The 24,619-nt window shown below is 39.8% G+C and overlaps 1 protein-coding gene across 2 annotated transcripts in view; it reads right to left on the bottom strand.

Annotated features, from left to right (window-relative positions):
- Nucleotides 1-23: 23 nt before the first annotated feature.
- Nucleotides 24-24,619, bottom strand: part of LOC106963444 (Down syndrome cell adhesion molecule-like protein 1 homolog) — a 119,702-nt gene continuing 95,106 nt past the window's right edge. Inside the window, exons 19-35 of one of the 2 annotated variants that reach the window (XM_015058352.1) lie at nt 23,745-23,891; nt 23,262-23,417; nt 20,098-20,237; nt 16,090-16,243; nt 13,401-13,518; nt 13,166-13,329; nt 12,919-13,017; nt 9,701-9,889; nt 7,923-8,051; nt 7,599-7,757; nt 7,307-7,465; nt 5,604-5,634; nt 5,338-5,456; nt 5,114-5,227; nt 4,561-4,755; nt 4,106-4,414; nt 24-3,568 (exon numbers count right to left, since the gene is read on the bottom strand). In XM_015058352.1, the coding sequence (XP_014913838.1) occupies nt 2,988-3,568; nt 4,106-4,414; nt 4,561-4,755; nt 5,114-5,227; nt 5,338-5,456; nt 5,604-5,634; nt 7,307-7,465; nt 7,599-7,757; nt 7,923-8,051; nt 9,701-9,889; nt 12,919-13,017; nt 13,166-13,329; nt 13,401-13,518; nt 16,090-16,243; nt 20,098-20,237; nt 23,262-23,417; nt 23,745-23,891 (2,963 nt within the window). In that variant the 3' untranslated portion in view covers nt 24-2,987. Of the gene's footprint in view, nt 3,569-4,105; nt 4,415-4,560; nt 4,756-5,074; nt 5,228-5,337; nt 5,457-5,603; nt 5,635-7,306; nt 7,466-7,598; nt 7,758-7,922; nt 8,052-9,700; nt 9,890-12,918; nt 13,018-13,165; nt 13,330-13,400; nt 13,519-16,089; nt 16,244-20,097; nt 20,238-23,261; nt 23,418-23,744; nt 23,892-24,619 lie in introns of both variants that reach the window. The other variant, XM_015058351.1, reaches the window with a different exon arrangement.

Genomic DNA, 24,619 nt, shown 5'->3' with positions numbered 1-24,619 from the left:
TTTTGGAGCAACTCTTTTCTATGTTTTTTTTTTTTTTTTTTGGAACAATTATTGTTATGAGATTACAAACTTTGGGATAAAGGAATGAAGAATGAAAACAAAAGAAACATTTCAACCGCAAAATTAAAACTTAAATTAAAAAAGTTAGAGAAACTTGATTTTTTTTCTTTTTTTTTTTTCTTTTTTTTAGCAAATTCTTCAGATTCTTGTAACACTATATAATTTCATTGCCTGGTCATTTATTCAAAATCATACAAATACATTTCTCAAAAAATTTGCTGAATGTGCGCATTCAAGCTGTCACTGAAAGTTAAGAATTTCTGCACAGACGTGCGTAAAGGAAACCTCTTGTTCGGTTGGTCTGTCTGTCTGGCCAGCATGCTAGCAGTACGTCACAGTGACACTGTATGAATGTGATGGGGGGAGGGGCAGGAGGAAAGGAGAGCGGATGATGGAAGTGTTGTGAAGGCGACAGTGAAATGACGGGATTGTGAACCGTAAAGGAGTTTCCTAAAGTCTTTGTCCAGATAAAAATAAAAATGACCAAACAGGACCCTCTAATGCCTTGCAAAACTATAAATACTCCTTTAACTTTTTTTCATATTTCCTTAGATGCAACCCCAAACCTGGATGTAGTTTTTAGAGATTTAGATGCGATAAACCAACAGAAAAGCAGCGTATAACTGTGAAACGGAAGGAAAACAATACGTAGTTTTGAACTAGAAAATCTAACTTGTGAATATTTCAGCTCTGGCTGCATGTTTAATGCAGTTGCTCTGCAGGGAGATCGGCTCAAGTGTCTTGCAAGAAATAAAACTTATTAGTCAAGTTCCCTCTACTTTTCTCAATCCAGCTTCCCATGAACTCTGAGCCACTTCCCTCTCCATGCAATGAAATTACACCCCAACATCACAGTTACCATTATCCACAGGGGGAAATGTGTATGTGCAGTGTTAGTTTGCATAGAGCTAAATTTTGGTCTCATCCCAAATTAACCGTCTTCAACAAAGACTACCAGGGTATCTTATGGCTTTCTTTAAGCAATGGCTCTCTTCTCATTCCTCGACCATTAAATGTCAAATTTGCAGAATGGCAGCTAATATTTGTCCTGCTAAAAGTGTTTTCACCCGAACTGTGAATCTTGGTAGCTTTTCCAGAGTTACCATTACGCAGAAAGCTTGTTGTAACTGAGCCAGTTTGCTGCTTCTCTGATAGATGACATGATTTGGTAGGTTTGTGGGTGTGTTGTCCTCTTTTCTGTTTTCAGATATCTCGACTTTAAACTGCTCTGAAATTTTAACCTCGCACTGTCAGTTGTTGTCCTTGGTCTTCATGTCGCTCTCCGTTTACTTCACTTCTCTAACAAGCTCTGCACCGAGTAGCAACACGCTGTCGTTAAATCATGACAAGTTCATTATTTTTCTCATTAAGTCAGTTCTGTCGTAAATTGGCTCACTGGATTTTACTTGGGGGCATTAGCATAAAGCGGGTTAAATATAAATAGAAGCCACACTTTTCACATCAATATACAGAAAACAATTTAAAAATCTGGGTATCATTTTCTTTCCTCGTTACAATTATGCGCTACTCTCTATTGGTCTATTATATAAAGTCTCAATAAAATATTTTTTAAAGTTGGCTGTCGTGACAAAATGTGAAATAAATCAAGGGGGGTGAATACTTTTGCAAGGCACTGCATTTCTAATCCTCAAATGAAAGCTTATGGACCTTCTGCTTCATTAGCATTTTTATAACTCACCTACACCATGTTGTTAGCAACAGATATTAAATCTGAAAAAACAAAAACAAAAAAAACCGACTAGAGCAAATTAAGTTTAAATTGTGTCAAATTGTCAGCATCATCATTATCATTCTGTGTTTTCATAGGTACAAAAAGAAAAAAATAAAACTGGGGAGGAGGGTTTTGTTTAGTTTAGACACAGACTTCTGCCCAAGAATTCAGCATACAGATTGGTTTTAAAAAGGTCCATTGTTGGTGTGTGCCTGCCACATGTACACATATATATTTACACATATACATCCACACACACACACGCACGCACGCACACACACGCTCACTCACTCACTCACTCGTGACATTTTCGTTACTTGGATCCTTTCAAACTGTTTCCTAGTGCACACGGGGTTATATGCTTCCATCGTCTGAAAACAAACAAACCTTTTGGATAAAAGAAAAAAAAAAAGAATCTAGATTTCACTCAGTGATGCTTGACATTTTTAGCTCCTCTTTCTATAAAATCTTCCATTGCGACCGCAACGCTGGGTCATCCATTGCATGTACAAGAGTCGTTCCTCTGCCTCTAATGTGTGGATCTATGATGGACTAACCGTACAGAGCCAAAGTAACACAGAGGCTGGGGATTTGTGCATACAGCAAAGGCATCCTGCCGTGGCACAATGCTGAGATATGAACGAATCTTCCATCAGAGAACATAACGGTTACATATCGTTTGTTTTTAAAAAAATAAAAATAAAAATAAAAAAAAATTAAACCTCAACACACGTCTTAAGCAACCTGGTTCAATCTACAGCTGTCTTGTTGTAGAAAGCAAGACAGTGCAAGTTAAAAGCATTTTGTGCATAAGTTCTGTGTACTTGCCTGAAAATGAAGATAGACTGAACAGATAAATCATTTTTGTTTTGGCAAGTGATTTCCAGGGTGATTTAAAAAATAGAAAGAGAGAGAAAGAGAGAGAAAGAGAGAAATTACACAAATATAACGGAACACAATCAGGCAGAAAGAAAGGCAAGCCCCTGTGCTGTGGACACCCAACTCTGACCCCTTGAAACAGTTGTGTTGACGGGAGCCCAACCAGCTCCCTGCAGGCTGACACAGCACAGGCACTGACGGGTAAGCTGTGCATGTGTATGTTCGTCACCCCGATTCACCACAGAGGCTCCAGGCAAACGCCGGCTGAACCAGCATTGTATTAAGAGTTACAGTGACAGGCCTCGCTAATGGCAGGCTACACCAGTGTGTAGGACTTGGAGTAGGCTCCTGACCCCCCATCCCTCTGCTTCTGCAGTCTGCCTAATCCCGAAGAGCTGCTCTCCAGGAGAGAGTCTCTGGATCCTCCCATTTTGGAGGAGGAAGAAGAGGCACCTCCAGGGGTCCCCCCCGAGGTCCCTGCTGCCCCACCGCCAGAGGAAGATGATGCCCCTCCTGCAGCAGCGGTGGCGGCGGCGGCACTCTGAGCCGCAGAAGCAGAGGAGCTGGGCATGGTGAGAGTCCGCTGGGGCAGCGTGGAGCTGCTGGAGCTGGCAGACAAGCCTCCGCTCCCACTGCCTCCACCGCCGCCTCCCGTTGCTCCTCCAGAGGACGCCCCGGAGGAAGTGAGGTTTGACAGGCCGGAGTGGCCCATGGTCAGAGCCTGTTGCTTCGCAGAGTCCATGGTCACGTGACGGCCCTGGCTGTGGTACGCCCGCTGGGCTAGGCCACGAATAGAGGCTTCGCGTGGTGGAACAACTGGACATGGGTCATGGTGTTCTGACTGCTTTCGGAAAAAGGGATCGGACTTCATGTACAGGGGCAGGTTGCAGTAGTCGCCTGGAGAGAGAGAGAGAGAAAAAAAATAAAGCTCAAATTTAACTTCAAGATCTCGCTCAAAACAAAAGGCTATAAATGTTGAATTAAAAATTATCTGAAGAAAATTCAAAAGATTTTCAGCGGCAGATTATGTTTGATTTTGGATGCAAGACTTGCTGTGGACGAACTATTTTATTGGAGTACATAATTGGACCCTTGTCGATAGAAAAAAACCTTGCTGTTTGAAAAGGCTCTGCTCTGTTAATCATATGACGTTTCAAACAATGACTGGAACATTATACTGCATTTCTGAATGGTTTGACAAAACCATTTACTGTGTCTACAATTTTGGTTATATCTTTGCTTGGTATACAATCCCAAAAATCATAGCTTTACAATGATGTTTAACATGCATATGTACATGGAAAGGGTATCAAAACCCCCTGCATAGCATAGCATAGCATAGCATAGCATAGCATAGCATAGCGGGACATATTATTTTCACTTATGCATAGGAACTGTAAAATAAATGGGAAACATTATGCAGCGGCCACTTACTCTTGGCGCGGTGTGGAATGGGCACGGCTACATTCTTGCCACGATCGTAGTCTTGGGGTTTGGGCGGCGAGGCAGTGAAACGGCAGATGCCGGGCTCTGACGGTGTGCTCATAGACGTCATACTGTCTGCGTTGTCGTTGGTACCTGTGGTCATCTGATCAGACGAGCTGTCGGATATAAAGCACTCTGTAATCTCAAATTTGGCATGTTGCAGGTGTTCCTCCAGCTTTGCATGCTCGTAGGCTCTTGCCAGCTCTTCGTAGGTGGAGGAGGCGCTCTCGGTGGACACCATGCTGTTGCGCCCCTTGTCTGTGTGTGACATAAGAGGAAAGCACATTTTGTCCAGGATTTTTATGCACTCAAGCGCTCAAAAGTCACATCCTTCCTCCACTCCTCCGCACAGTTTATTTGGTACATGTTAATGGCTGTAAGTGTCATTTCACCCTTGTACCAACCTGTGTCCTGTGAGAGGCTGGCACTGTAGCTGTCACTCTCTGTGACAGTGATGCCATGCTGAGAACCAACTGTGCGCCAGTCTGAAGTGAGAGTGCGGGCTGGCGTCGACGCCTGACACTTGGTCAGAGTCCATTGACTGGAGTAGCGGTTCCTGATGCTGTGGGCTGACTTAACACTCTTCCTTGACACTGGATCTGGTGGCAAGCAGAAAAAAAACAACAAAAAAACCAAATAAATAAAAAATGAGACGCACATATGTACAGACAGAGTTTACAGTCAAGAAAATGGATGAACATTTACAGAAAAAAACAAAACAAAAAAAAACAGCGTAATATTTGTGAACCAATATTTGTCCCCAGTACCGTGACAAAAAGTTGATACGTGACAAGAAATTGAGCAGAAAAGCAGAAATTTTTTCACAGTCGATGTTTATACCAATTACTCTATGATAAATATGGCATTTGCACTAGAGTTTTCTGGTAAAAATGAACAGTGATGGAAAAGAACACATACTGGTTCCTGGTCTGATGTCAGACATGTCTATCAAAGGACCTGTGTTTTGGATGAGGGCAGGGTGATGGACAGAAACACCAGTGCAGAAGCTCTGAGGATTCCCAGTTTGGTTGAACTCTGTGTCTGTCACAGGAATAGTGGCCTTGTCATCTCCTACAACAGGTAAAATGAATTTAGTTCGTCCAACGCACAAAGTTCCTAGTAACTTGCTAGTAAATGTGAAGCATGCACAACCTTCTCATTGTTTTTCTTTTTTCTCTCACCGATTTGCTTGATGCCTTCTTTGTCCTCAATTAGCAGCTGCACTCTGGGGATGTCGATGTGTAGCCGTGGGCCCTGAGGAGGTCCTTTCACTGGCGTGTCAAAGCTGCGGTTGTTTTTACTAATTCAGAGAAACAAGATTAGCATACACGATCACCTGTGTCTTTCAGAAAACACATAAAGCTGACTTTCAGGGTAAATTAAAGTTTTTTCTTTATATAAAGCTAAATGAAATGTTGGAATCTGGAAACAAAATAATGATTCTCACCTGATGAGCATCTCTGCCAGGCTTTTGGCATCTAAGAGAAGAGGAAATATACATATAAATAATGATTATTTTATTTGTTAATATATTTACATAATAGCCACAAATCAGTGTGATTATTTTCTCTGGTTTCACGGGTCTTTTAGATGTAAATGTCTTAATTTTGTTCAAATGCACAATGGTGCAAACAACTACAAAATAGGGCCGTGACGATCAAAGTCTGTTGTTTTTGATACGGGATTTCAAGGAAGGACAGGACAAGCTAAACGAGTTGCAATTTTGATGAATTTATATCAGCTCTTTGTCCTGTTTAGCATGCCTTTTTCAGGTGTTTGTCACTCAGTGTAAAACTATGATTTATGATACCAGCATAATAAAACTCTGTTCGAGCTTCTGGCTTGGGATGGCTACACAAAGACAATAAGTGGCCTACTTCTGGCTTCCCCACTGAAATCTTTGCTTGACATGACCCTGTAAAAATATCTGATTTCCTGGATCTGTGTCCTAAAGCTGGATTCAATCTCAAAAACATCTTTGTCCATCTCCTACCAGCTGTTATTCTGAAGTCTTCAAAACCACCTACTCTGGAGTCATCTTATAAAGACTTCTCATCAGGCTTGGTGATAACACTCAGTAATATGAAAACTGTAGAATCTGCCACCACTAAAAGGTCAAAAACTACAGGTAAAATATTTAAGGTAAAAAACAAAAAAGAAATGGCGAAAGTGTGACAGCAGTATTTGAGCACTTTGAGATTGCTATGGCTAGCTGTTAGCTTCTAACTACCATATGCAGCTTATAGCCTGGGGCGGATTTCCTGTGGATTTTTCTTCTACCACCAGGGGACGCTTTAGCAGGAAGTGAATCATTGGAAGTCAAAATTGGAAATCAAAGAAGAAAGTGCTCATTTTCATTTAGAACAAGTACATGTTAGCAGCAGGCACGACGGGGAAATGCTTCCAAACTCATATGATACAGCTTTTAAGTTGAGGGCTATCGATCTGGCACTACAGGAGGGAAATAAAGCCGCTGCACGTAAACTCGACATGAACAAAACCATGGTTCGGCGTTGGAGACGCAGGGCTCCGACGAGAGCGTCGGAGATACCAGCGGCTTATACATGTACGTTTCCATTTTTTTTTTTTTTTTTTTTTTTTTAATTGTAGGTGCGGCTTATGTTGTGGTGCGCTCTATAGTCCAGAAAATACTAGGATTAGGACCTGCTTTAGGGTTTTCTATTAGCTCCAAACCGAAGGGCTATTTCAGTTTTTAATTAGTTTGATCACTATTTGATCATCTCCAGTTCAAAATGTAAAAAACTGAACTGGATAATCCTACACTGTCAAAACATTTTAAGATGCATGCAACGTGCAGTATATTCATTATTTGTGAAAACAGCAAACTAAGCAATGTGAAAACTTCCTGGCATAAAACCACCTTGGAATCAGTTACTGAATACTGAAATGGACTGAATAATACAATAACTGCAAATTCTGTGGTTTTTCTATATTTCTGAAAACATTTTATTCTGCCCCCCAAAAATATTGCTGAAATCCCACGAGAGGAACTCAATATTGCTGCAAAAATAATATTAAATTAAACTGCTAAGGTAAGATGTGAACTGCTTAGAACATTGTATCGGAATCTCACTCTGCTTTACTTTTATTGTGTTTATGCGTTTTCTCTTTTCTCACAGAGTCTCTTACCTCGGAGTCTCTTCAGCCTCTTCTCTTTGCGTTTCTTGCGAATGGCGACAAACAGCAGCGCAACCCCAAGAGTCACCAGAATCACAGGACAGCCGATCGAAAACAGTTTCTTCACATCATCGTTTTTTTCCAAGGGGGACTTGATGGGAGGAATGGTGCCTGCATACAACCAGGAGGAGATTGGCAATGGCTTCTTTGTGGCTGTAGTATTTTAGGTTGTATTGTTAAAATAAAATGTTGACCACCAAAGATGATCACTCAAAGCAAACAAAGAGAAAGAGTATCTACTCACTGCCATCGTAGTTTGGTGTTGAAAACTGAGAACTCTGGTTGCCACAGCCGGCACTGTTACATGCCTTCATCTTCAACTCATACCACGTGCCTTCACGTAGTTCTGCCAGAAACACATCTGAGGTGGCGTTGGTGCGGACATGTTGCCATGTCCACATACCTGTACAAACGCAAACTTTCATCTCCAGTTCGTTTTATTTTACTATGGGGAAAACTGTCAGTAAAGGCTGCACGATCTGGATAAATGTTGCATCCTTATAGATTTTTTTTTTTTTTAAATCAAGAATATATTTAGTAGTTTAAAAGTGAAGAACAAATGCCCCACCTTTTGGTCTGAATTCCAGTGTCATTGAGGTGATTGGACAGCCTCCGCTGGCCCAGCCCTGCAGGTTGAGGCGAGCGTGAGTGGAGTTGACGTAGGTGAAGATAGGCTGGTCCTTGTTGAACTGAGGTTCTGAAAAAGCAAAACACCAAGATGGATCAGTTTATATTTGTTTATTGGTATAAATATCCTCAGTTATTATGGCATAGAATGTACAATAGCATTGGTGGTAGATTAAGTATTTTTACAACTAAGAGAAATCTAAGAATCCAGTGCCTCATCCTCACCAAGTGGCCTTTCAGCGAACGTCGATAAGGGACTTGTCAAATACCAAACTTCAGCCAGTATCTTTCACAAGGTCTCTTGCTTTTGCTATGATATTTAGTCACCTATTTTGCATCACAACATGTTCATCTCCTGAACATCTCCTTGTCTCCATCCTCAAGTCCTACAGTCTGGGCATTCCTGTGATGTTTAAACTTTAGTGTAATAGTTTGAATACAAATGTGGCACCTTTAGAGATGAGGAATTTGTCGTCAAGGACGAACCAGACATGACGAGGTTATTTTTTTCTTCTTAATAACATACCTGATTTTTTATTTTATTTTTTTATTTCCCCCATGATGGATCCAAAGGAAGCTAAGATGTTGCTTAAAAATACATCCACAGTGCCCCTCTACTGCACTTCCCTCCAAGTCTGCACTCCATATCTATACTGTCTGACAGAACCTCGTTAATGGTATTCTTTTTAAAGATAACTTGTATAACTTTGATATTTAGTGCATCGTTATAACCTCCTTTAAAGTCACTGTGGATAAAAGCATCTGCGAAATGTAAAAACATAAATTAAGTAATCGAAACGGTTACGGCATCGTCATCTGGGTGTTCAGAAACTGTAAAATATAGCAATCTTGGTGAATCTCAACTTCTGGCTTTTACTAAAGAAATAAAAAAAATATCTCCATCTCATTATTCTGGCACAGAGAAATAATTTGTGGTCATGATAGCTGCTCCACAACAGGAAGTGTTTAATTTAATCTCAGACAGTAACAAAAAAAGGCTGTGTTTTTTTTAATACAATGCTAGTAATCATCTGGTGTCAACTACACAACTATATATATTCAGTTCTAATTAGTTTATTGATTATGTCACTGCAGAGTATTTGCAAACCTTGGCTCTGGTCAGTAAATTACACCTGTTTAATCGTCTCCTGCTCTCTTTTTTTTCCACATAAACTGGGTTTTATTCCCAGCAAAGCCGTTCACATATTTCCTCACTGAAGTTGTCAGAAAGAAAAATTAGTCCAACTTTGATAGAAAATGTGCCTATTAGGACGACATTTTTCTTAATCACGGCCACTGTCGCTGCTATATGAAACCGGTGTTTCTTGATACGACATCTAAGCTGTACTTGACGACACTTACTGTATCTAAGCAATGGTAAAAGAGCAAAGTCATAGGGACTGAATAAATTAGGCTGCAGTTTTACTCCTGTGCTCACCTCTGCTGAAAACCAACTATAACACTTTTAAGTTCAAAGTTCTCAAAAAAGTCCAGTAAATGTTACTGTGAATACCCGAGTGCTTATTTATGTTAATTATAATAAAGTTTGTTTAAAAATAAGTAGAACTTTAAGACTAAAGGTACATGCTAAATACATGATATCCCAGCTTTTAAATGGGATCTCCATTCTTTTTTTTTACCATGACATTGTTTCCTCTTTTATATGCCTGTTGTTAACGTTGCTGCAAATGTTTTAAATTCAGCTTTTTCTGCCCCTACCTCGCCCGTGGGTCTTTGCCTCAATGATCTCGCTGATGCGTCCGGCTCCAACGCTGTTCTTGGCAGCCAGCTTGACTTTATACCAGGTCCCACAGCGCAGGTTCTCCAGTTTAAACGAACGCTCTGATGAACTGATGAAAACGTCTTTCCATTCTTCTGTGTTATCTACAGAATACTGTAGCACAAAGCCTAGACGGAAAGAAAGACAAACACTCGTAATGATCCTTGTTCTTTTGCACCCGAGTCAAAGTGTACATCCACATGAACAACATAATAATTGAATGGGAAATTCTAACAGATTTGCTTAGAAATACATAGAAAAAGTAGGGGAATTAGTTATTCTGATCTGATTATTTTTACATCACAAACAACTGCATTTTATGAGGGGTGTGTGCAGTTTTAAGATCTGCTAACTACGATGACTTTTGAGTGCTTTGTTGCAGCCCCTTCCAAACGTGATGATGTTGATACCTTTACTGCCCACCAGATGGCAATGAAAGACAACCCTTTGCTTTCAGCGAAGTCCAAATAGACAGAAAGTGTTGCTGCTTTCCATCTACGCCGCCATTAGTTACCTACAAACCCAAAGCCTGGGATGGCGCTGACTGAGCATCTATGCAAATGCGGGTTTGCAATATGGTGACTGTTTTTATAATCAGCTTCCTTGCAGAGCCAGCTCCCTCCTGCTACGGGAGTATTTCTATCTATCCTCTGTCGGTCTTTGCCTCTTCTTCCTCTGTGTGCAATTATGCATATCTGAATGTGTCCACTCTGTATTTTAATCCTTTGTACTGTCTGCTTTCCCCTCATTTTCTTTTTAACAGATGGTGTGGCTGAGTCCGAAACGTCGCATTGGTTACTACGCAAAATTTGAGCTGCGTTTTGAAGTTTTAAAGTCTGCCACAGAACAGAATGGCACAGCTACAAAGCTGTAATAACGCAAGAAGACACCAACTTAAAACCGATTTTGAAATAATACCGATTTTGCCACCTTAAAGTATTCGTAAATCTAGTCCTCAGTACCTTTTCTTCATCATTCCTGTACGAACTGAACGGAAAACTCAGAACAAGCATAAATGTTTACTGTTGCCAATTTAGAATTAATGCAGAAATGTTTGTTTATGGGAACCTTGAGCATTGCCTTGCACAGATGGCCTTACAAGCAGGCAGGCATTCTGGTATTCACAAAAGACATACAGATGGGATTATGCATATATGCAGTACAGAACGATGTATGCAAATACCAGAATGTGGAGAGCACCATTATTTGAAATACAAAACTGCACGTCCAGCACACTGTTTTTATTGCTTTCCATTTGGCTGGCTGTGGCACATTGAATGCACAAGACTTTTTTTTTTTTTGTTTGTTTGTTTGCTTGTTTTTCTGAGGATTTCTTGCAGGTTGGATACTGGTATGTAAAAAAAAAAAGTGTCAGATTTGGGTATGATAAACACTCAATGAAATCACTTTTGAAATCTAATTTCTTTAAAGTTAATCTTTTATTATTATTATTATTATTAACAAATACTGCACAAAATTAAACCCTGGACAAAGTTATACACGTTAGAAAATGACCGCACAGCTGATGTTTGATGTGTCTTATAGGTAATAACTGCAGCATGAAATCAGACAGCTGAATCTGCAACGCTCCCACCGCCCCCCCATCCTGACAAATGGGATGAACAAAGACAGCAGCTGAAACTTCATTTGCATGCATGCCCATTCAGCCACACACACTGCAGCCTTCCACACAAAGAGATCACCAATAATACGATAATCAGATAGACACACAGTCAACAGGGAAGCATAAAAGCAAGACAACACTGAATGAATTGACAGATCAAAACGAACACTAAAAATGTGGCAGGTAACAAAAAAACAAACATCAAAAGCAAACAGTGATGTACAGAAAGAAGACGGTAAGAATTTAGTGGTGACTTTTTCAACAAATATGATCAAAAAGGTACTTATTAAGTAATTAAATTCATATATTGTACACAGTAGATTCATCAAACGGAGCAATACATTTCAAGGGTTTATTCCTGTTAATTTAAAGAATAGGGCTTGAAGGTAAAGAAAAACCAAAACGCAGTTTCTCAGAAAACTAGAATGTTACATAGCATCAATAAAACACTTAAATTGCAAAACTGTCAGCCTTCTGAACAGCATGTCTGTGTGCTGGACATTAAAGTGCCTCTGGAAAGTATTTACAGCTCTTTGATTTTCTCACTTTTTGTCATGTTGCAGCCTTGTTATTCAGGAGTGTATAAAGTCAGTCTTGAGATGTTTCTGCAGTTTAAACGGCGTGCACCTGTGGTCAATTCAGCTGATTGGACTTGTCTTGGAAAGGCACACCTCCCACAGTTGACAACAAGTCAGAGGTCAAACACCAAGCATAAAATCAAACAAACTGTCTATGAACCTCAGAGGCAGGTTTGTCTTGAGGCACGAATCTGGGGAAGGATCCAGAAATATTTCTGCGGTTTTGAAGGTCACAATGAGCTCAGTGGGCTCCATCGCTGGTAAATGGAAGAAGTTTGGGAAAAACCAGGACTCTTCCTAGAGCTGGCCGTACCGTAGAACAACCACTCCTTAACAAAAGGAGCATGATAAAGTATTTTTGAGTTCAATTGAATTGGAATTGAACTGAATTAGAAACCAGGCGCGATTCCATCACCAGACCACCAGTGAAGCATAGTAGTGGCAGAATCATGACATAGGGATATTTTATTCCTTTGAAATGAAGCTCTACGCAATGAAATTCACTTTCTGAGGTGACTGGCAAAATATATTGCTCCTTTATGCAAATTTACATTCTTTGAGATGTAACGGTAAACCAGGCCAGGGAAATGAGAAGGGGGAAAAGTACTCTGAAACTTATAAAATTGTAAGAGAAAAAAAATGTAAATCTACATAAAAAAAAAATTTCCAAACTACAACCAAAGTGAATTAAAACTAAAGGAATTAACTAAAACGGTAAGAGATGAGGGGGGAAAAAAAACAATAGAGAAATGGTCAAAAAAGAGAAAACAAACCTGAAGCTAGAAGTTCAAGCAACAAGAGATCCTAACATGAATACGTGAAAACGCACAGTAAAGTCACGTCTCATCTCTCTCTCTCACTAAGCCAGTCTGGTGTCTTGACTTGTCATGTCAGCTGAATTTATCTGATGTTGGAACAACACAAAGAAACCCTTCGTTTTACTACAGCAACTCACCTCTGATGGAGCTACCTCCATTGTCCCCTGGAATCCAGGCGAGGGTAATGGAGGAGGTGGAGGTGGTGGAAACGGTAAGGCGAGGCTGATCTGGAGGGACTGCGGAAGAGCGTAGAGAGTTCAGAGCTTATTCTTCCCTCCTCCGGCAGAATCATGGCTGCTGATGAATGGCTTGTTGAACAGATTCTTTTTCTTTTCTTTTTTTTCGTGAATGCCACTTGCTGCAGCTGAACCAATATTCTCATACCTTGCACCAAAAGGTTGACTATGATGGTGTCGAAGCCCAACGTGTTGGTGGCTGTGCAGGTGTAATAACCAGAGTCTTCAGCTTTGACGGAGCGCAGCACCAGCGTCCCATTGGCCAGAATGAGACGCTGTCCATCGAGAGACACTGGGATTGCTGTGTCCTCACTAACAGAAGTGAAGAAACAATTACTAAAGAACAGTGACAGATACACATAGTGCATGGGAGGGATGGTCACCTGTCTTTGGTCCATTTGATGGTAGGTGTTGGTTCACCTACGGAACTACAAGGCAGACGCACCTCCTTCATCCAGGGAGTGGTTACCGTACCTCCGAATGAAAGGATTTTGGCAGGGGCTGATCAAGGGAAATGGATTCAAATGAAAGAAATACATAAAATATATTTAAAGAAATGGCTTGAGGTGACTTGAATCTAACATACAAAAAGATGTGCGAATAGCTTTATTAAAAAAAGTCATCTCTTTTGTAAGCAATTGGTTTACTCAACTGTTTTAATTATTCTGCTGCCATTTCTCAATTAAAAGCACAAATAAGCTTGAAAAAAAAAGAAGTCATCTTTCATTTTGGTACCATAAACCCAAACATAAAAATATTTGCATATATTTACAAAGTTAAAATAAATTGCATATTAAAGAATAACTGTTTTTTTATTAGTTGGGCCACATTTATTGGTTCACCTGTTAATACTTTGTGCAGCCTTAATCTGGTAACTTTGTGTGGGATGTGTGAGCTAATAACTTTGATTAATATTGTCATTTATTAATTTAAGCACATTTCTTAATGTCCTTAATGTAATGGTTGCATTTTTTATAAGACATGTTTATTAAAAAAAATTATGCAGGTGTAATGAGTGATAAATTTATTTGTTTTACTTCAAGAATTTGTACACATCTCTACCGAGGTTACAACTGCATGTGGAGGGCTCCGCTACGATCAGCAAACAATTCTCTAAAATACTAAACACCCTATACGGGTCCCATCAATACAATGTCATTTTTAATATCATCAAATATATAAATCCCTGGATAAGTATAAATCGATGTCTTTTCTTTATTATTTGTTTGATGAGCAGACCCGTCTCCACGGATAGTATTTTTTATTTTATTTCCTGTGATTCATAAGAAAAGCAATTTGACTCAAATGTGATGTTATCCATAAAAAGAAATGATGATAGGAGAGGACAGATAGGGAGCATAGAGGACACAAAAAACATCCTCTCTGGTTGTCACATAACCTCTTTTTTTCAGTGCTACTCCACCACCTGCTCTTTCTTTTTCTTTCCCACACTTGGCGTCTAAATGGTTGTGCTCTAGTGCACTTATGTTAAGGTTAAATTAGGTATCGACTGTTCTAGCCTGGAGGACACTGATTTTTTTTTTTTTTTTTTTACAGCTGCTGATCAGATGAGCACTCACACCAGCACGCCAGCAAACCTTTGCCCTCAGAGGTCAGAAGGATGAGCGGATGAAGAAAACGGACAGTTCATTCATACAACTTTTTCCACCTTTGAACCCGAAAGCCTATTGATTAACAGTAACTGACACGCTCATTTTCTAAACACACCGCCTCCATCTTGTTTTGCTTGGGAGTTTTCTCCACTCCTGTTTAGTCATTTTCTCTTTCCCCTTTTGCCTTCCTCCTGTTGTCTTTCCTGCTGTCTGCCTCCCCTCCTGATCGTCTCCCTGGCTGGAGGCATTTTATCTGGTGCACTCTGAACTCCAAAATCAATAGCACACCTCTGTGAAGTCTTAACAGGCAGCAGCACAGAAAGAATCAAGAGAAAAAAAAAAAAAAAAAAAAAACCTGGATACAGTGAGCCGAAGAAGGGGCAAAGTGAGAAGAAGGTGAGTGATATCAAGAAAAAACATCCTTCAGGAATCGTTGCTTTTGTTTCTAACAAAGTCAGCAAGAGGTTTGAAGAGCAGCAACTACTCCAACTAAATGTGTCAGAAATTGCTTTTAACATGATTTTTTTTAAATCTTGTAAAAGCACCAGGTAATGACAACTTGTCTTTCAAAAGTACCACATCTGTTAATAATGGACGACATGGCTACATCATTTGAGAATCCTCTCCGAAACATGAATTACGTACGAGGCGATGATGTTTAAAACAGAGAAGCCCTTTAATTTAAAGAAAAAAATGAAGTTATTAAATTTTTCAGAATTGGGATTGAAAGAAAGCAATGGAGCAAGACCTCTGTCAGTATCAAGCTGGTACACAGATTAAAGTCCTTTCAACGAGATGCTGGAGAAAGTTCAGAATGAACAGAGTTTAAATTACGTGGTGGAGCACAGTTCAGTACTGACCCTCACTTTTTTGATGCTGAAAAGAAGGCTGCTACACTTTTCCTTAGATCTGAAGGAAAACAAACTTGGCTCTTTGGTAATATCTTTGGTTATGAATAACATGGACACTCATTTTCACAAGCTATAAGAAGCATGTATGTGAAGCAGGCAACAGAAGAAACAAATTACAAATATCAGATTTTTCTGTGTTAGTCTATAAACAGCAGAAAATACCTTTTTTTCCTAATTATTTTGTTATATAACCATTTGAAAACTAAGGCTAAATTTAGTTTATTACATTTTATTATTCACTAAATATCAAAATTAAAACAATTTTTTTTTTTAGAAAAAAAAACATTACTACAAATAAACTACTTTGTTATGCAATGTTAGCATCAGTCACCAACTTATTTTTCTGCTTTAAATAAAAGCAATAAAATCATTTAGGAAATTTTAGTTATATATTTGTGTAAATACTCTGATGCCTTGAAAATGAGTTATTTCTACTTACGATACCACTAAAATATTCCTACGTTGCTTGCCATTAGGTGGAACGTGTTGTGACTGAAATCTGTAAATATGTTTAGTCGTCGTCGTCATGGTGACGTAAAAGGGCTCACCCTTTGCAGCGGGCTCCACTGTAACTTTGTCGCTGATGTTACCGCGGCCGGCAGTGGTGACAGCAGCAGCCCAGATCAGGTACTGCTGCCGGTGGTTCAGGTGGGTGATGCGGTAAAGAAGAAGTTCTGGGTTGGCTTCATACTCACTTGGCAGCTGAAAGAAAGCAGATAAATCAAGAGGTCAAACATGATAGACAAATCTGGTGGCGTTAAAAAATGGTTACTTTGTTCTAATACTCTGGGACTGGTCTAGTAAAAAAAAAAAAAAAAAAAAGAGAGAAAATAATCGAGGCTTATTTTCAGAGATAAGTGGATCTATCGGAAAAGTGAGATGTGTAACTGGTTTTAGTCTCTCCTGAGCTTTAGGGTTCGTCTCTACTGGGGCGACTGGTTCTGTGGGAAGAGTAGCTGTCTGTATCTGAACAACACTGAGCCCCAAGTGGCTTACTGATCTCTGTATGTAGATATACAGCTTTAAATTAAATTGCTTGAAGTGGTTGGCATGACTAGAAAATGACAACAATTTAATATAATTTACCAATTAGGAAGTTTTGCACAATTAGATCTTCTCTGTTAGATTTATGTTTGAATTTGCATTCAGATACTGCATATATCCCACCTGGATCTCCTTGATAGTTTAACAGATTACCCTGTACATAGCTTTCCAGATTTTCATCTGACTCCCTGTCCCTGCTGAAGAAAATCGTCCCCGCAGCATAATAAGACCACCACCGTACTTAAATAATCAGATGACTTTTGAAGCCCGTTGATTTTACTCTAGATGACTGGAAACAAATACATGCCACCTTTCAGATTCTCATGGTAAAATTATTAGATCAACTTGAATAATTTTTCATCTATTTTGAATAATGAACAACTCTGTGTTGGTCTGTATGACATACAATCCCAGTAAGACACATTGCTGTTTGTGTAGCTTGACGAAATGCGATAAAGCTGAAGCGGTACGGAAACTTTCACAGGATACAGTAGATGTGATGTGGAGGACTGAGTGAACATCGTTGCTGTACGTTTTGTTTCGACTGTGTTGAAGTAGAACAGATAAAATGATGAGACAAGGTTATAGAGGTTTGGGGGCATGTTACACTTGTCATAAGGTAAAACTGTCTGAATGTATAAAGCTAGAAAAGTGGGTAGAGATGGGGAAAAAAAAAAGATGTGAAGGTTGGACTGGGGGAAGGGGAAACCCCCTTGCCCTTTCCTCCACCGTTCTCCTGGGAGGACAAACACAGATATGACAGAGCAAGACAACAGGGAACCGACTAATGAGTCAGTTGGAGATATCATGAACAGTCATATCTACAGAAGGGATCTTTGATGGAGAAGAGGCGAGGAGAGTCACATAAACAGAGAAGGAGACATGGCTATAAAAAAAACACACCAACACACATAGAGGAGGCACACAAATAGATGCGCACACAAAGTGGCACACACGACCTGGAGGTGGATATGTAATTGCAGTGTGTTTAACCCGGCCATGTGTCTGCTGTCTAGACATGTACGCATCACTGTCCCCTCAGCACACACACACACACGCACGCACAATCCCACATTCACAGAGAGAAAAATCACTATTTTTTCTTACTGCCAATCACGATTCTCCTACCCACCAATTATACCTGTATTCCCTCAACTCCTACTCCACACCTACTCTCCAGCTAACTCAGCCTTCTCCTGACACACACACACACACACACACACACACACACACACACACACACACACGCGCACGCAATCCAGATGAACAGACACACTTTCACACAGTCGTCCTTGGCCATTCAGTCCGTTTCTATGCTTTCATCTATGAATAGAGTCATAAAAAGAAAACCACATCACAAATGTAACACATTTGTGCACCGGCATCATTTCACATCTTCCACCAGCTAAATCACGTTTTACCACACCTCAGTGATTTAACACTAACTTACATTTCTGACAGACAGCAGCTTGATGAAAGGAAGGCTGCGATACAGGAGTCAAGTGGGTTGAAAAGTCGGAGAAAAAGTCACATGAGTAAGATCCGTGAAAGCTGCTGAGCTCGGATCTTTTAGTGCCGAGAGGTGGCCGGGACACCAGTTTGACCGGTAATGATGGTGACCAGTTGATTGGAAATACTGAAAAATAAGACCTCTTCCAATAAGCATCTATGACGTGGCAGCCACTGTTGAGTGTTGAGAGAGCAACTAAGTCAAAAAGAAAAGATAGTAATTTTCAGTTTTTCATTTGAAAGTAACATGGAGGAAGCACAAAAGGTATGAGAGCCGTTTCAACATTTGCTAACCATGTTTTAAATGTGAAAGTCACTTATATAAGATTCCAAATTAAACTTGCTTCATAAACTACACAACTTGGTCTGTTTTTAAATTCCAACATCCATCTTGTTTCCTGCTACAAATAATGGAAAAAAAAAAAAATTAAATGTTAATTTCTTACATTGTACTTCCTTGAGAGAATTTGGCATTGCCAGTACAAAGCTTTACAGAAACTGGCCATGCATTTCTGATTGGTGTATGTTCAGTAAATACAATGTTTTAATCAGATTTATGTCTTTTTTTTTTTTTTACTCCCACGAACAAGTCATCATTGTCAAAATGACTGAAATTTGTCTCTAATGTGTTCATTCCCTTTTGTCTGTGCCATTCTTATCTGGTTTCCCTGCCTCTTTATCCAATGCACCATCTCTTCCTTCCCTTCACCGCTGCTCATCCATCTCCTCATTTTCCTCTGTCACCACTTTTCCCTATTATTCCACTTATCTATGCATCTATCCACAGATAACCCCATGCGTTTTCAACAGTTTCCTCATAATCCCACCTCCCTTTAAATATTTCTCTGCACATTTGTCTCCATATCCTCTGGAGGAAAAAGGATGGATGGACGGATTGACACATGGAAGGAAGGATGATTGTACAGTGTAGGTGGGAAAATCTTGGGAGGAAGGATTGACAGAGTGTGCACTGCTGTAACGGATATTAAAATATTCCTCTAGCGTGGAGATAGCGGTGATCCGGGGAACGATAGAGCAAGATAATGAAAAGAGGAACAAAAGTACTCCCCGCGCCGAGTGTCTGACCCCCCCACCCCCCGTCCGTCCCTCCCTCTCTCCAGTCGCACTCATTTACATAGTAATCATCCCAAACTCTGCATGGGAGCTTGGGAGACAGAAAGAAAGGCCGAAAGAAAGAGATAGATGGATAGATGTGTAGATATAAAGAATGATTTGTGAGGGAGGGAGGTAAAGAACAAGATGGATTTATTTTTTTCTTGAAAGGTCCGCGGGGTGCACGCGTGTGCTTGGATGTGTATCGATGGCAGATGTATTTCTTGGTTTTGAATTCACACGGTCATAAAAAAACATTAAACGCATACTGTGTGTGAATGAAGCACTTTGTCCATGGCGTGATAAATTTCAGAGTGTTTTTCTACTTAAATGTGTGCATGTGTGTGTGTTTGCGTGCGTGGGAGTGTGTGTGTGTGTGAGAGAGAGAGAGATAGAAAGAGTGGGAGTGAGAGTGTGTGTTTGCTCTCGGCTTGTTTTCCACCCAGGTTGATGAACAGATGAGGTTGTCCTGGCAACGTGATGAGACGCAGATATGTAAATGAAGCTGGAGGGTGAGCTTGCATGCACACACACTGCAGTATGAGGGGAGCTAATTTCACACACACATCTTGCTGAGACTGCAGCAATAGGCCTCAGACACACACACACGCACACACACACACACGCACGCACGCTAACAGCGAAACACAGACACATGCATAGAAACTCAAACAACAAAAGCAGTACAGCCCTTAATTAAATGAAACTGCCACCATCCACACAACATACAGAATGCACAACAGAAGGTCTTTCTGTTTCATCCAAAAAAATAAAAAATAAAAATAAAAAATCTGTCCTTGCTCATTACTTATCCACATTAAAGCCTCCCTCTTACCAGTTTTTAATCATTTATCAGTACTAAAATCCACCACACCCCTATAGTAACTCACCGGTTGGCCGGATCCGGAGCTGGAGCAGTAGATGGTGTACTTGCGGATGATTCCATTTGGTTTGTGAGGGGGTAACCACGATATTACGACACTGCTGGCAGAGGAGGGCACTGCTTTAATGCCAGCTGGGGGTCCGGGATCTGAATCACACAACAACAAAAAGAAAAAAAAACAACAAAAAAAAAAACAATCATCCTCCTAAGACATTTGTTCCAAGTTAAAACGAACACTTTTAACCATCTTGATCAATGTTGTATATTAGTGGAGTAAAATAAAAGTTTGGAAAAACAATGTTTGAAAAACATTTATTTATGCAGTGGCAAAGTAAAAAGCTCAGCCACAATTACATGACTCATGTAATTGTGGCTGTAAAGACGTAAATGTGTTTTTTCAGAGTCAAAATGCTGCAGGTTTGATGGTTTTTCTGGTCTGAGTCTGCGCTGACCAATGGGCAGCTTAAGCCGCTCAAGACCTTAGAGATGATGGCGGACAACCTGAGAGCTCCCGCTCACAATCCTTAAAAGCACTGTTGATTGTTTGAAACAAGTTGGGTAGCAGTTCGTTGCAATCACTGACCATTAAAATCTTTAAGTAAAAATATTATATCGTCCAAAAGTCCTTGGTAAAATTGTGAATAATGCACCAAAATAATGTAATTGTCTCATCTCTCACCATCTTGAAACAGAGTTGTATAATGTTGCATGATTTTATTTCAAGGCTGTAAACTACTAGCCATTATACCAACATGTCAGAAGCTGTAACAGTGACAGTACCAACCTTTTACTTGTCAAAGGAGGAAAAATGGCTTTGTTAAATGCTTGGGTGTGAGGCAGCAGGAGTCTTATGGAGGGTTGTGTGGTCTTTTGCAGAGTTGGGATATTAGGAAGATAAATTATAATTAGCATTTTAATAATTAGTATTTCAGCTTGAAATGCTCCTCCCTAAATATCCTTTGGCCTTTTCACAAAATTATATCATATCAGCTCCAGCATGAAACCAATACTGCTGCAAAGATGAACATCTCATTAAAATGTCTTGGCCTTTATAAAAGGAGCTGGTCACGGCCTCAACAATGCATGCACATGCATTTGTGAAAAAGTGCCGGAAAACAAAATATTTTGTAAAAAATGAAATGCTGCTCCCACCCACCTCACACCTATCCACGCTGCTGTGTGACCAACGTCCCTGTTGAATAAAAGGCCTAACAGCTGTAGACCTACTTCTACCCTCCATGTTGCTTTGGTATATTAACTTACTCAGGCAGAAGAAAGAGGCATCTAAGGCCTTCGATGAAAGCGTTTTGTGAAAGTGGCTTCAAAATGTATAGAATATACAGAATTAAACATCAAAACAGTGTCGCTTAGACATCAGCAGAGACATTTTAGTAGTAAAATAGTAGATTAGTCTGAAATAAGATATGTTGGCTTTTGTAGAAACAAATAAGACATTTTTTTTGTTTTTTTTTTAAACCAAGTATTGTTTTCCAGCTCGTTTCACCACAGTTTTATTTTCTCTGGTATATTAATTTGTTGTTCCATTAATAACTGTAAACTTTCTTATCAACATGTATCCAAGTAAGATGTGACACCCGACTCTGCCAATATTCCAACATAACAGTTCCAGATATTTTACTTAAACAATGATTTACATTATAAACCAAATACTTTTCCTTGCTTCATTTTCTCCACAAAACCATCTTATGTTTTTGTCAATCTGCTGTTGAGCATCAGTGTTGTCCACAGGTGTCTTGCTGACAAGGATTCAAAAACAAACCTTTTGTTTTATACAAGAAAAGCCTTTAGTTGTGTCTTTGCTCTTGGCATGAGATTTGACCACATATGTAAAAAGTAACACTGGAAGTGAATTAATGGCAGAGATCGCACCAATAAACAAAAAGAAACATTCCAGTTAAATTAAGCTGTTATTTCTTTTCATTTTTATTAGCATTAGATGTGTAATCATTTTAATTTGGTTATCTTCAACTATTCTACATTTACAGCAACCAAACTTAAATGCAATTGTGAGATAAAAACCACAAAACTGCGAAAATGTAAGCTAAAAACTAAACAACAAATCAAAAAGAAAAGAGCCCTGGGTCTCCAGGACCTTACAAAATAAAACAGCATAAATAAATGGCCACGTTAAAAGTTCTTATGCCTTCTGTCCAGTGTGTTTGGGCATCCAAGAGACAGAGGCATAAGATGTCAGGCTGAGAACTGGCTGTTTGCACAATTTCATTGCAAACACTTTTCCATGTGTTACATACAGAACCGAAGGCGAAAGGAAGGGTTAAGCCGAGAGAGACAGATAACGTTTGTGAAGAGGTTGCCCCTGGACACAGTGTCAACACATATCAGGGGTAAAAAAGACAGACTCCGACAGACACACTCAAAGACTAAGAAAATACACACATTTGAAGAGCTCTTGCGCAGAGGCCAGCTCATAAAATGGAGATACGGCAAGGAAAAGAGAATAAAGGCCCTTTTTGAAATGACACTTCTTAGAATCTCTATTCCCCCTCTTCTCCCCCCATCTCTAGCGCTCCCTCATTTTCTCCATCTCGAGACGGCTGCCTCCTTCGCTGACTGGCCCCAGGGATGGAGAGGAGAGGCGGATACGGATGTAATCCACAGCCCGCCAGTGTAAGCACAAAATTAATTCTCTCTAAGCCACAAAGAATTAATCCCTTTCCTCTTGCTTCGTTGTGAGCTACTCGCACACAAACAATAACGAGCGGGGCACACATATGCAGCGATACGTGCACACCAACTCAAAGACTTGTCCACATGCAAAGACGGTTCTAACCCCCCAGACGCACACACATACCCACGTATTCACACACACCGACTGACACCCTTAGGGTTCTTTGCAGCACACACTTTTTGGCTTCTTAATTTTCATTAGCACTGGTAATGGCACATCAGAGCACAAAGAGGTTGTTAATCAGCAACCTCAGCCTTACAAAGACCCCTTACACCCGCTGGCTCCCTGCCTCCCACACTGCTGCCTAAACTGGGAGGAAAAATCCTTAAAGCTGCTTCAAAAAAAAAAAAACAACAAACAAAAAAAAAAACAATGCAGCGTCAAGGCAAATGAAACATTATTGTGAGTAATTTAATTACCTGGCTTATCTAAACTGATGCAGCGAATAAATGCAAACTTACAGTCTTCACGGGTTTGGATGTACAGGACGTTGCTCCGAACGCCGTCTCCGGCCTGGGTGAAGGCCAGAACCTGGATGCTGTAGTTGGTGAACTTCTCCAGGCCTTTGAGCTCCACCTGCTCCTTGGTGGTTGTAATGTTTTGCATTTCACCCCACTCTGGGAACAGGAATGGTGAAAGTCAAACTCTGAACCGAGGCGACAAATGATCACAGTTTTGAGTATTTACAAGCTTCTCCACACAGAAAGAGACACATTTTTATCTCTTACTTAAGAAACAGGATATTTCTTAAATTCAGAAATATAATATTATAAGCTTGTTTAGGTTTTTGGTATAGTGTACCAGATTTCTTTTATTAAGTCTTGTCAGTTCAGACTCCACTGATTTGTGTAATTTGCTTAATGACTAAACATCACCAAAAACTGAGATCAACTTAAAAACACAAAAATATAATTAAAATGAATTATTTTGACTGACAGTCGTACCTCCGTCTGGGAACACAGCCCAGAACACAACACGATATCCCTTCAATACACCATGGAGAGTCATTCTTGGAGGTTCAGCCCAGTTGATCACCGCCTCGTCTGACGTTACGGAGATGGCGCGTACGTTCTGAGGAGGCTGACTAGGCACTAAAGATGAGAGAGAAAGACGTACGTATTACTCACTTTAGCATATGTCGAAAAGCTTAACTAAAAATAACAGGTATTCACAAAAGGACTAAGTTGTTACTTTTCAAAACGAATAATTTATGGAGGAGTGACAATGGAGAATACATGGTTTTGTCAAAGGAATAAACTACCATACAGACGTGGTTGCACCTTTTCAGATTTCATACAGGTCTGTTTAAGCGGAAAGTTGACTACAGAAGTCTACACATATGCAGTTAATCAAAATGTCAATTATGTAATCATGAAATCTAAGTTTTAATTGAGTAAACCTGCTAACGACATGATAAAAGTACACAGCTAACCATAGTTGTTAAAGAGAACGTGAATCCATGTTGGCAGGTCAAAGCTTTACAAAAATCTAATTGTTTGTAAAATTGGATATTTTTACCTCAAACCTCTGTTCGGTGAATATTTAATTTAAACTACTGTCCCAGTCTTTGGTTTGTAGGAAGAAGCCATTGTTGGTACAGAGAGAACAAGCAACACATATTGAACGGCTCCTGGTGCAAATACGTAAAACAAAGTGTTCACTCAAATGCTTCAGAATGACAAAAAATACAATTTCACATCAAGAAAGGCAATATTGAATCACCCAAAACATTAAACATGGCTAATTTAAAGGATACCTCCACAAAATTTGGCAAGAAATCATTTTGATACATTTCCACATCCGACCTAGATTATGTAAA

Source organism: Poecilia latipinna, unplaced genomic scaffold (genome assembly GCF_001443285.1).
Source record: "Poecilia latipinna isolate Pla-1442-1.1 unplaced genomic scaffold, P_latipinna-1.0 Scaffold1535, whole genome shotgun sequence".
NCBI lineage: Eukaryota > Metazoa > Chordata > Actinopteri > Cyprinodontiformes > Poeciliidae > Poecilia > Poecilia latipinna.
The sequence above is the reverse complement of the archived record's forward strand: the minus strand, read 5'-3'. Positions and strand labels throughout refer to the sequence as shown.